The following is a 12256-nucleotide window of genomic DNA, read 5'->3' as shown; positions in this document are numbered from 1 at the left end:
CTGAGTAGGAACCAAATTACTAAGAGGTCAGTTCATTAATGATGTTTTTCTTAAGCTCTATGCAAACTCACAATTCTGGGGCTCAGATGACAAAGACTCTGATAAAAAGGATTTCACCCCCATCTCCAGTACAATATAGTATAACAAGTACTAGCACAGGGGTACACACAACGTCCTACAAAAGTTGAGAAGGGGCATAAAATCTGCAATGGGGGAGGGGGGTGAAATCAAGACAGGCTTGGCAGAGGTACCGTTTGAGTAAAAGTCAGATGAAGGAAGGAAGAAAGTTATTTCAAAGAGAGGCACATGATGTTCACTAATACTAGCAAACAAAAAAACAGATTTAGGCTGTAAGTACCTAAGAATTTGGAGATACAGGCAGAGGCTAGATTATAAAGAGCATTGTAAACTATCCTAAAGAGGTTGACCTTTACCCTCAGGAAAGTAGGGCACCTCTGAAGGATTTTAAGCACGAGGATGATGGTATCAAAATCAAGTGCTCCATGAAATGATCTCGAGGACAGGCCTTGTATCCATCATGCACAGTACTGTCTCCCCCGGCCTTTGTTTCTTGTGTAGTTTATTCTCGTGAATAATATGCAATAAGTACCTATTTTTTCCCCAAAAAACTGCTAATAAAAGAAAATGTCAGGAATGAGACCTAAAGAAAAGGTAATCTCAATACCATTTGCTCAATCATCCTTTTCTTGCTCAATGATATATGATGCTTCCTTCAGCATATATTGTATTTCTGTCCTAAATAGGTTAATTACAATTATATTCCAAAGAGTGCATTCTCCTAAACATTTTTTTAAGTGAATAAAAAGGGCTACTCCATTTCATGGGCCTATACATCTATCTCTGAATCAGTTTCTCTATATTTTAATTGTTGCAACTTCGTCATTATTCACTATTTAGAAATGTTTAAAAACAGAACAAAAAACAAGAAATAACATGTGTTGACAAGGATGTGGAGAGAAAGGATCCCTCATGCACTGCTGGTGGGAATATAAATTGGTGCAGCCATTGTGGAAAACAGTATGGAGGTTCCTCAAAAAATTAAAAATAGAAATATCATATGATTCACTAATTCCATTACTGGGTATTTACCAAAAGAAAATGAAAATATTAACTCAAAAAGATATACGCACCCCTATGTTTACTGCAGCATTATTTACAATAGCCAGGATATGGAAGCAAACCAAGTGTCCATCAGTAGATGAATGGATAAAGAAGATGTGGTACACACACACACACACGCACACACACACGAATATTATTCAGCCATAAAAAAGAATATTTTGCCATTTCCAACAACATGGATGGACCTAGAGGGTATTATGCTAAGTGAAATAAGCTAGACAGAGAAAGACAAATACCATATGATTTCACTTATATGTGTAATCTAAAAAATAAAATGAACAAACAAAAAAGCAGACACAGACCTATAAATACAGAGAACTGGTGGTTGTCAGGAGGAGTGGGGGCGGCAAAAAGAGGAGTGGGAGGTGCAAGCTTCCAGTCATGGAATGAGTAAGTCACAGGGATGAAAGGCACAGCATAGGAAATATAGTCAATGGTATTGTAACAGCGGTATATGGTGAGAGATGGTGGCTGCATTTGAGGTGAGCATCGCATGATGTACAGAACTGTCAAATCACTATGTTGTACACTTGAAATTAATGTAATGTGTGTCAACTATCAATTTAACAAAATTTAAAAAATAAAAACAGATGTGCACTGATTTAAGATTATCCTGATTACAGAGAAGGGGATATCTGGAGAAGGGTTCTTCTAGAAGCACCCTGGAGAAGGGCAAGGAGGAAAAACCTAAAAGCATAAATCAAATTCTTGGATTATATAATCAGTCTCAGGATTTATAATCAATAAAAGCAAAGCGTAAAGTTAAACTGAAATTACTCTTCCTTACCTGTTTCTCTCCATATATCAATAAGCACATGGACAGCAAGGAGACAGTAATAGTCTGAAAACTGCAATTCGGTTTTCAAACAGGATTTCCCTGTAGGGAAAAAATCCCATATTTGTATTTTAACATTTGTTCAACTAACACTGCCCCAAAGGAGTTTTTTAAAGCAGGAAAGTGACAGGAGGGAGAAGATAAAAAGAGGAAATGAAAGTAGTAAGAGTCGTGTAAATACCAGAAGAAAAATATAAGCCATGAATCAAAGGATTCAAAAGAAGGTTTAAGGCCACACTCAGCTGGAAAAGAAGAAAGAGTTCCAGAACAAAGGTGGTATCTGCAATGGCCCCAAAAGGGAGAGCAGCAAGATTTGGAAGGTTTCAGGTAAAGAGAAGAACAGAAGCCAAGGGCCATGTACAACTAAAGTAATAGTACGCTCTTTACTTCGCCTAATGATTTAGAATACAGTTAGAGAAACACTGACATCTGGTCACATAATTTATACTTTACCACATATATCTAGCAAAAAGATCATCTACTTCTAAACTAAACATTTACCTCATAATTTACAACATTCATTTTGTTCAATTTTAGTCTATATATTAAAATACTAAGGCCTATAAGCAGAAAATGTCACAATTAACCATAAACTCCATGTAATTCATATGAGCCCCAGTGTAATAGAGTTAGCTCAATCAAGAATATGGACAACTATAATTATTTAAAGCTCCAAACTTAAGAAAGGTTTTACATGTGAACAGTCTTCCCACCAGACAAAATATTCTCCTTGCCAAATTCATTAAAACAAGGTGCTCTGAGTGGTGGTCAAAAACAACAACAACAAAAAAAACCCAACAAAAATGGACTAAACCTTAGCAAATCAGGCAACTATTACACATTTTGAAAGAATGCTCACCAAATTCTAGTCCATGCTGGTACCTTAACATGAGTTCTCTGACCACACTCAGTTTCTGATTTTTATCCATAGTGTGGTACAAGCCGAGCAACCTCGTCAGCTGCACCACACACAGATGCTGCTGCAGAGCTCTGATGTCCGCGGGCAGTGCCAGCTTATCCTCGGTTGGTGTAGACAAAGGAACAACTCCAAGTAACTGATTAATAAACTGCAATGTAGAAAAAAAGGAGGACAGATCTCAAAACAGAACTCATCTTTGGTAGGCCATAATTAACAAACATTGAAATGATCTAGAAAAGACATTTTCTTTTTTTTTTTTTTAAGATTTTATTTAGGGGGCGCCTGAGTGGCTCAGTCGGTTAAGCGTCTGCCTTCGGCTCAGGTCATGATCCCAGGGTCCTGGGATCGAGTCCCACATCGGGCTCCCTGCTCTGCAAGAAGCCTGCTTCTCCCTCTCCCACTCCCCCTGCTTGTGTTCTCTCTCTCGCTGTGTCTCTGTCAAATAAATAAAATCTTAAAAAGAAAAAAAAAAAAAAGATTTTATTTAGGGGCGCCTGGGTGGCTCAGTTGGTTAAGCGTCTGCCTTCGGCTCAGGTCATGCTCCTGGAGTCCTGGGATAGAGTCCCGCATCAGGCTCCCTGCTCAGCAGGGAGTCTGCTTCTCCCTCTGACCCTCCCTCCTCTCATGTGCACGCTCTCTCTCTCTCTCATTCTTGCTCTCTCAAATAAATAAATAAATAAAATCTTTAAAAAGAAAAAAAAAGATTTTATTTATTTATTTGACAGAGAGAGAGATGGTGAGACAGGGAACACAAGCAGGGGGAGTGGGAGAGGGAGAAGCAGGCTTCCCGCGGAGCAGAGAGCCCAATGCAGGGCTCAATCCCAGGACCCTGGGATCATGACCTGAGCCAAAGGCAGACGCTTAACAACTGAGCCACCCAGGTGTCCCAAGACATTTTCTATTTACCAAAATTACTAAAACAAAAAAGTTTCTAACAGCACACAATGCTGGTAAAAGGCCAATGAAAATGGCATGCATACTCATCCAATGCTGGCCACAAGTAACCTGTCAATACTAGGTACTAAACTAACTAAAAGATTAAAAGAACTGTGAAAATGTTTCATAAATTATTCCACATCAACATAATATATGATATGACAATGAAAAGTTTAATTAGACTATAAAAAGAGCAGGTTACAAAAAACAAACCTACAATTACAACTGACATACAAGTAAATTCTTAAAGAAAATATGACACATTGAGAGGAATAGTTATGTCAGTGGCCTTAAATTATTTTTTAATTAAAGTTTTATTTTGAGATAATTACAGATTCACATGCAGTTGTTAAGAAATAATCCAGAGAGATCCCATGTACCCTTCTCATCCAGTTTCTCCCAATGGTAACATCTTGCATTAAAATGTTTTTATAATTCAGGGCGCCTGGGTGGCTCAGTCGGTTATGCACCTGCCTTCAGCTTGGGTCATGATCCCAGACTTCTGGGATTGTGCTCAGCAGGGAGTCTGTTTCTTCCTCTGCCCCTCACCCCAGTCATGCTCTCTCTTTCTCACTCTCTCAAATAAATAAAATCTTTTAAAATAAATAAATAAAATATTTTTAATTATTTTTTTTTAAAGATTTTATTTATTTATTTGAGAGAGAGAGAATGAGAGAGAGAGAGAGCATGAGGGGGGGAGGGTCAGAGGGAGAAGCAGACTCCTCGCTGAGCAAGGAGCCCGATGCGGGACTCGATCCCAGGACTCCAGGATCATGACCTGAGCCGAAGGCAGTCGCTTAACCAACTGAGCCACCCAGGCACCCAACATTTTTAATTCTTTAAATTTGTAAGAATTTTAAAAAATGTACCATTTCCATTACACATTATTAAACACAGGCTTATTCCTCACTGCCAAAATCCTATTAAGATGACAACAAAGAATCAAACCACAAGGATCAAGAACATGTGAAAAGATGACAGCAAATAAAAAACATTAACAAGATTTCAAAGATAAAAAGCAAAAGGACAGGTGTTAAGTGCTAACCTACACGCACAGGGCAGAAATCTAACATACACAAGGGGCCTCAAGTCTATTCCAGACACAGAATCTTGGAAGGCAGAAATTCAGGGCACTAGAAAGCTCAAGTGTTGGTAGGATGGAAACAGGAGAATTGGTTAAATTCCATCTAAGAAGTCTGACCCCTCCCCTAGCTCACAGACTGACTTCCTAAACCCAGCAGAAGCCTGCAGTTTTACTCCCAAGGAGAAGCTGAACCAGAGGCACTGTAGACTCAGGGATCAGGGATATCAGGCATAGCTAGAAATGGTGCTATTTTTTTTATTATTATTTATTTATTTATTTATTTATTTATTTATTTATTTATTTGACAGAGAGAGACACAGCAAGAGAGGGAACACAAGCAGGGGGAGTGGGAGAGGGAGAAGCACGCTTCCCGCTGAGCAGGGAGCCCGATGCGGGGCTCGATCCCAGGACCCTGGGATCATGACCTGAGCCGAAGGCAGACGCTTAACGACTGAGCCACCCAGGCGCCCCTAAAGTGCTATTTTTAATTGTTTGAGGAAGCTCCATACTGTTTTCCACAGTGGCTACACAGCTTGCATTCCCACCAACACTGCACAAGGGTTCCTTTTACTCCACATCCTCACCTACCATATGATCCAGTTATCACACTACTGGGTATCCACCCAAAGAATACGAAAACACCAATTCAAAGGGATACATGCACTCCTATGTTTACTGCAGGATTATTTACAATAGCCAAATTATAGAAGCAGCCCAAGTATCCATTAATAGATGAATGGATAAAGAAAATGTAGTGTATACACATAAACGCACACACGTACGTACACACACTGGAGTATTATTCAGCCATAAAAAGGAATGAAATCTTGCCATTTACAACAACATGAATGGAGCTAAAGAGTATAATGCTAGGTGAAATAAGTCAGAGAAAGACAAACACCATGATTTCACTCATATGTGGAATTTAAGAAACAAAACAAATGAGCAAAGGGGGGAAAACTTGGCAAACCAAGAAACAGACTCTTACCTATAGAGAACAAACATGGTTACCAGAGGGGAGGTGGGTGGGGAATGGGTGGAATAGATGATGGGGATTAAAGAGTACACTTATCATGAGACAGAAATGTTGAATCATTATATTGTACATCTGAAACTCATTTAACACTGTATGTACAATATACTGGAATTAAAATAAATAAGCAAAAGCTCTGTGTTAGTTTAAAAAAAAAAAGAGGATAAAGTGAAACTCAGTTATTCAGTGATGAGCGCCCTGGTCCCCTCCCCCTACTCCCAAACAGATCCCAGAATGTCACATGCCAAATGTTTGAGACCCCAAACACAAGGGTGGCAAACAGGTTCTATGAAAAGTATTTCTGAGGGGCGCCTGGGTGGCTCAGTCGGTTAAGCGTCTGCCTTCAGCTTAGGTCATGTTCCCAGGGTCCTGGGATCAAGCACCACGTCGGGCTCCCTGCTCATTGGGGAGTCTGCTTCTCCCTCTCCTCTCTCTCTCTCTCAAATAAATAAATAAAATCTTAAAAAAAAAAAAAAAAAGGTATTTCTGGGGCGCCTGGCTGGCTCAGTCATTAAGCATTTGCCTTCAGCTCAGGTCATGATCCCACAGTCCTGGGACTGAGCCCCACATCGGGCTCCCTGCTCCACGGGAAGTCTGCTTCTCCCTCTCCCACTCCCCCTGCTTGTGTTCCCTTTCTCGCCGTGTCTCTCTCTGTCAAATAAATAAATAAAATCTTAAAAAAAAAAAAAGTATTTCTGAGGTGAGTGGTGAGGGGTGGGAGGATAGAGAAAGTATGGGGGAGAATGAAACAGATGATCACCTCATGTTTTAGACTACACTAAGAGGAATTTTATACTTTTATGGTTCTGTAAGATTGGGGTGAATCAAAAAAATATTAAATCTGGGAAAGTAAGCTGTGCAAGAAAGGTAATCTCCATATACAAAGTGCCTTTGGTCATAAAAATATAAATTCTGAATAAACACTAAACTGGGGGGCAAGTACTTAAGGAGAGAAGTGGGATGTTGTAAACGAGATGATCATCTTTCCACAAAAGGGCTCCAACAGATGAAGACTGTAACTGTAAAAATAAACTAACAGCTATACAAATCTGTAATTTAGAAATACGGAGGTAAATCACAGAAGACACAGGAGTTGAAAGTGATCTGGCTATAGAAAGCCAGACCAGGGTGAGGGTGGCAAAGAGCTGCTACTGTTTTTCAACAGAAGCCTTATAGTACCATTTGGCTTTTTCAACTTTATCCATGTAATTTTTTTTTTTTTTAAAGATTTTTTATTTATTTATCTGAGAGAGAGAATGGGAGACAGAGAGCATGAGAGGGGGAGGATCAGAGGGAGAAGCAGACTCCCTGCCGAGCAGGGAGCCCGATGCGGGACTCAATCCCGGGACTCCAGGATCATGACCTGAGCCGAAGGCAGTTGCTTAACCAACTGAGCCACCCAGGCGCCCTATCCATGTAATTTTTTGACAAAAATAAAAATTAAAAAGAAAACCCTACTCATGCAGTTTCACATCTGTAACAACTTTGCTTCAATTTGTCTCCAGTTGTATGAATTTTAATTTTTATGATCAGATAATCATTTGCAACAAAGAAACTGTAGCACTGGTTTTCATTTTTTTTATTAAATGCCTATATAGTTTCTACTGCCCGCTGTTCCATTCTTGTTAGCTATTTTATATATTAGTGATGCTTAATATTAATGCCTTCTTCAGGGAATGCTGAAGTATCTTCCAGATAGGTTTTGTCATGAAACAATACATTCATTCTTTATTCTAATCTGTACAGTTTTACTGCTATGCAAAAAGCTTCCTTAAAAACTGGAATCATTTGTTTAGCTTAAAACCCCAAGGCAAAGGAAATCAAAAGATAAAAACATCACTCTGGGTGAGCCACTTCAGGATAACTGGATTCAGTGGCCTACTCGTAGGGACTAGTCCCAGTTTTAAAAGATTGGGACTACAGCTATCAGCTTGAAACCTACTTGAATGGTTTGCAATCCTCTGACAAACACACTGCTGAGTGGCAGAATTTTTAGCTACTGAAGTCATCCTACATTTAAAAAGTTGTGGCAGCAAAATGACCCCTCTCAATCAAAAATTTATGTGGGACTACAAAACTCATTGCAACAGCTTAAATCCTTTGTCTCACAAAAGACGACTACCTATCACTGCTAGTATTCCAGCATTTCTAGAGGGTTCCTCCTCTCAATAGATTATTACTATATGAGGTCACATGAGATGACCTAAGACTTTCAAACATACTAATAGAGTAGAGCTGCTTGTACTAGATACACATTAACAAACCCTTGTGAATCTCAGCTGAAGGTAATTTAAGTGTTCCTTTAATGCAGCTCCATTATTTGATGCTTCAACTTCTAAGATGGGAAGCAACGGAAGACATGATCAATTGTTCCAAATCTTAGTACATAATATGTGCAACATAACTGAAGGAATCTCTTCAACATGGTTCTAGATTCTGCTTAAATCTCTCTAGTAACATGAAACTCACACACTATATTTTTAGAGAATCTAACTACTAGAAAGATCTTTTTTCCACTGGCCGAATTTTAAATTCCCTGTAACAACTTCTTGCTGATCCCAATTCTCATTCCCCTTTTGTACAGGAGCTTTTCAATTATGAGAAAGGAAGGACTGTGTCCTCACGAGACCAAACCTCTCTTCCACTTAACCATTTCTCTCTCCTATGCTTTCAAGTCCTCCTACAACCCAGAACCCTTTTTCTGGATATGTAGCAATTAATCCAGAAAATCTAAAACTTGGCCTGTGCCCTGTAAGTACAGCACTCCAAGAATAGCTTTACTAAACAAAAGTGAATGGTGACAGTCATTTCAGAACCAAGAGAGACCACTGGCTACTTACCAGTTTGGGAATGCACTACTCCATCTGCCCTAGATACATCACCTCAAGACTGCCAAGTATCAAGCCCGGTGGACTGAAGATATGACCACCAAACAAATACTCTAGTCACCTCCACTATGGAGGTGACAGAAGGCATTCTGGAATAACAGGTGGTGGTAACCCTGTGATAGGAAGGCTTCATTGCAACCTTCACTATTTACAAAGGTATTTATGAGTAAAACTGATCAAAGCCACAGACTTTCTTTTATACATGCCACTGTTTATATGGTGCTCTTATCCTACCCCAAATACACTGTTCTTCCAATTGGTAGAGTACTCCAGCTGCCCATGACCAAGGACACTCTGGACTAAATGCTACAAACCTTTAATGTGGAACAGGGTATGAAGTTCCCAGCAATGGGTGAGCAATCTGACCCAATACATGTTGCTGTGGATGAGGAGTCTAAAGATAAGGTTCTCCATCTCATTATGTAATAGATTTACATTGGTTCATTCACATCAGAAACTCCCAATATATGACAACTAACTACAATGTGGTACTCTGGATTAGATCACAGCACAGAAAAAGGAAATTAATGGGAAAACTGGAGAAATCTAAATAAAATCTAGGGGTTAGTTAATAGTAATGTACCAATGTCAGTTTCTTAGTTTTGACAAATGTACCATGGTAATTAAGATATTAACAAGCAAGGGTTAAGAGTATGGTGTAGCTTTCTGTACTATCTTCGTGACTTTCCAGTAAATCTAAAATTATTCCAAAATAAATGGATCAAAATGTAAAACCTTGCTCTGCAAAGGATCCTATTAAAGGATAAAAAGACAAGCACAGACTGGGAGAAAATATGTGAAACCACATATCTGACAAAGGAGTTGTATCTAGAATATCTAAACTCTCAAAACTCAAGATGTAAAACAAACATCTTGAAAAAGATGTAAAGCAAACAATCTAGAAAGGGAGCAAAAGACAGAAACACACATTTCACTGAGAATATAAAGCTGGCAAATAAGCACATGAGAAGATGTTCAACATCATTAACCATTAGGGAAATGCACATTAAAACCACGATAAAATATCACTACGTACCTGCCAGAATGGCTAAAATAAAAAATAGTGACAACACTAAATGCTGATGAAGATGCAGAGACACTGGATCACTCATTCACTGCTAACAGGAATTTAAAATGAAATGGCCACTGTGAAAGTTTGGCCATTTCTTTAAAGAAATTAAAAACAAAAACAAAAACTAAACATGTAGCTATCATTACACTACGGGGCATTTTTTTTTCAAAGAAATTAAGATTTAAGTTCACACAAAAAAACCCACACACAAATGTCCACAGCAGCTCTATTTGTAACAGCACAAAACAGGAAACTGGATGTCCTTCAACAACTTAAAGAAATGATGGCACATCCATACCACAGAATACTATTCAGCAATACAAAAGAATGAACTATTGAAACATGTAACATGGATGAAGCTCCAGGGAATTATGTTGAGGGAGGAAAAAAGTCAATCTCAAAAAGTTACACATAATATGATTCTATTACATAACATTCTTAAAATGACAAAATTACACAAATAGAAACCATATTAGTGATTGCTAGGGGACAGAGACAGGGAAAGGGGAAGGTGCAGGGAAATGGCCGCAGGTAAAAAGGGGTAGCGCATGGGATCCTGGTGGTGGAACTGTTCTGTACCTTGACGCTGGTGGGGGTCACTGAATCCACATGCACTACATACTGCACTCAATACACATGTAACATACCACACATACACACACAGATGTAAAACTCATGAAAGCTGGATACAGTTAGTGAATTGTATGTCAATTTCCTAATTATGATATTATACTATAGCTATGCAAGATGTTATCAATGGGGCAAAATGGGAATGGGGTATACAGAGCTCTCTGTATTATTTCTCTTACAACTACATGTAAAAAACAAAACAAAACAAAAACACACCATAAAACAAAAAGACAATCCAATTATCCATCAGAGGCTTATTCTCTTGGTGGCTTAATCTAACAAGAAATCATGTCTTAATCGAATAGCACCTGGAGTCCCTGACCTTGGCATCTTGTGTTCACCACTCTCACACACAAATTTAACCTAGTTACAGTAAATACCCAACAGAATTCTGAACCGTACTTACTTTTGTACACTGTGTAGCAGGCAAGAGGTCAACAAACACCTTGAGGTCTGTAAAACAACAAGGTTTATCCCCAAACTTTTTGAAATACTGGAACATTAATTCTTCTGGATCACCTAAGAGAGAGAAAAAAAGAATTCACTAAATTAATTCATGAGTGGAAGGAAATTCTAATTTAAGAGGTCTGATTTGAAAAACATTTATTTCAATTAAATTAAAATTTTGCTTGATTTTCCTCCCTCAACATAATTCCCTTTTGCTTGTTCAGTCAGCTAAGGGTCTGCCTTTGGCTCAGGTCATGATCTCATGATCCTACACCCTGCATCGGGCTCCCTGCTCAGTGGGAAGTCTGCTTCTCCCTCTGCCCCTTCTCCCAGCTTATGCTCTCCCTCTCAAATAAATAAAATATTAAAAAAATAAATAAAATAAAATTTTGCTTGAATGCTTGAATGAGAATGACAATGAGGGCTGCAGGATGGCTTGCCCATTTAAACAAATACTTTAAAAAGGAGATAATCTTACAATCTCAGTTTACTTGTTATTACGCTTCAGAAATGTGACGCTTTTCATTAATTAAAGTTTAAATAGCTTAAAAGTTTTCATTAAAGTTTAAATAAAGACTGAAGTTTATATACAAACATTAAACAAACATACTTCTTTCCACAGTTCTTGAACTACTTAACAAGTATTAAATGTTAACGAAATTAAAGGGAATGTTTAACAGGCACACCAACAGAAGAGAAAATAAATGGGAAGAGTCACAAGCCAGTAACTCCCAACAAGATCACTCACTATGGAAAATTCAAACCTGGATCTGCAGAAGCTACCAGTGCCTTTTGTTTTTCCTCAAATTAAAAACAAAACAATTTTAAAAACAAAAACTAAAATAATAAAAAATAAAATGCTCTCAAACTGAACCAGAGTTTCTGTAAGATTTTAGGTGTTGGTTTCTGTTCACATTTCTGGGAACAAAAGTCCATGGCTTTAATCAGATTCTCAAAAGACTCTGATCCAAGACACTAAGAATCACTTACTGCTCTGGGTAAAAAAAATTTTGTGGGGGCGCCTCAGTGGCTTCAGTGGGTTAAGCATCTGCCTTAGGTTCAAGTCATGATCCCAAGGTCCTGGGATTGAGCCCTGCGTTGGGCTCCCTGCTCAGCGGGAAGTCTGCTTCTCTCCCTCTCCTTCTGTCCCTCCCCCTGCTCGCACGCTCTCTCAAATAAATAAATAAAATCTTTAAAAAAAAAAAAATTTGTGGAGGGGCACCTGACTGGCTCACTTGGTAGAGCATGTGACTCTTGATCTTGGGATTG

General features: G+C 38.6%; 1 protein-coding gene across 3 annotated transcripts in view; it reads right to left on the bottom strand.

Moving 5' to 3' along the window:
• Nucleotides 1-12256, bottom strand: part of NAA25 (N-alpha-acetyltransferase 25, NatB auxiliary subunit) — a 73835-nt gene that overhangs the window by 31140 nt on the left and 30439 nt on the right. For 2 of the 3 annotated variants that reach the window (XM_081802190.1, XM_081802191.1), the window contains exons 11-13: nucleotides 10947-11059; nucleotides 2838-3045; nucleotides 1931-2020 (exon numbers count right to left, since the gene is read on the bottom strand). In XM_081802190.1, coding sequence (XP_081658316.1) covers nucleotides 1931-2020; nucleotides 2838-3045; nucleotides 10947-11059 — 411 coding nt within the window. The remainder of the gene's footprint in view (nucleotides 1-1930; nucleotides 2021-2837; nucleotides 3046-10946; nucleotides 11060-12256) is intronic. The other variant, XM_081802192.1, reaches the window with a different exon arrangement.

Source organism: Leptonychotes weddellii, chromosome 13, assembly GCF_054177405.1.
Source record: "Leptonychotes weddellii isolate Sample4059 chromosome 13, ASM5417740v2, whole genome shotgun sequence".
Taxonomy (NCBI): domain Eukaryota; kingdom Metazoa; phylum Chordata; class Mammalia; order Carnivora; family Phocidae; genus Leptonychotes; species Leptonychotes weddellii.
This window is presented reverse-complemented; position numbering and strand designations above follow the sequence as displayed.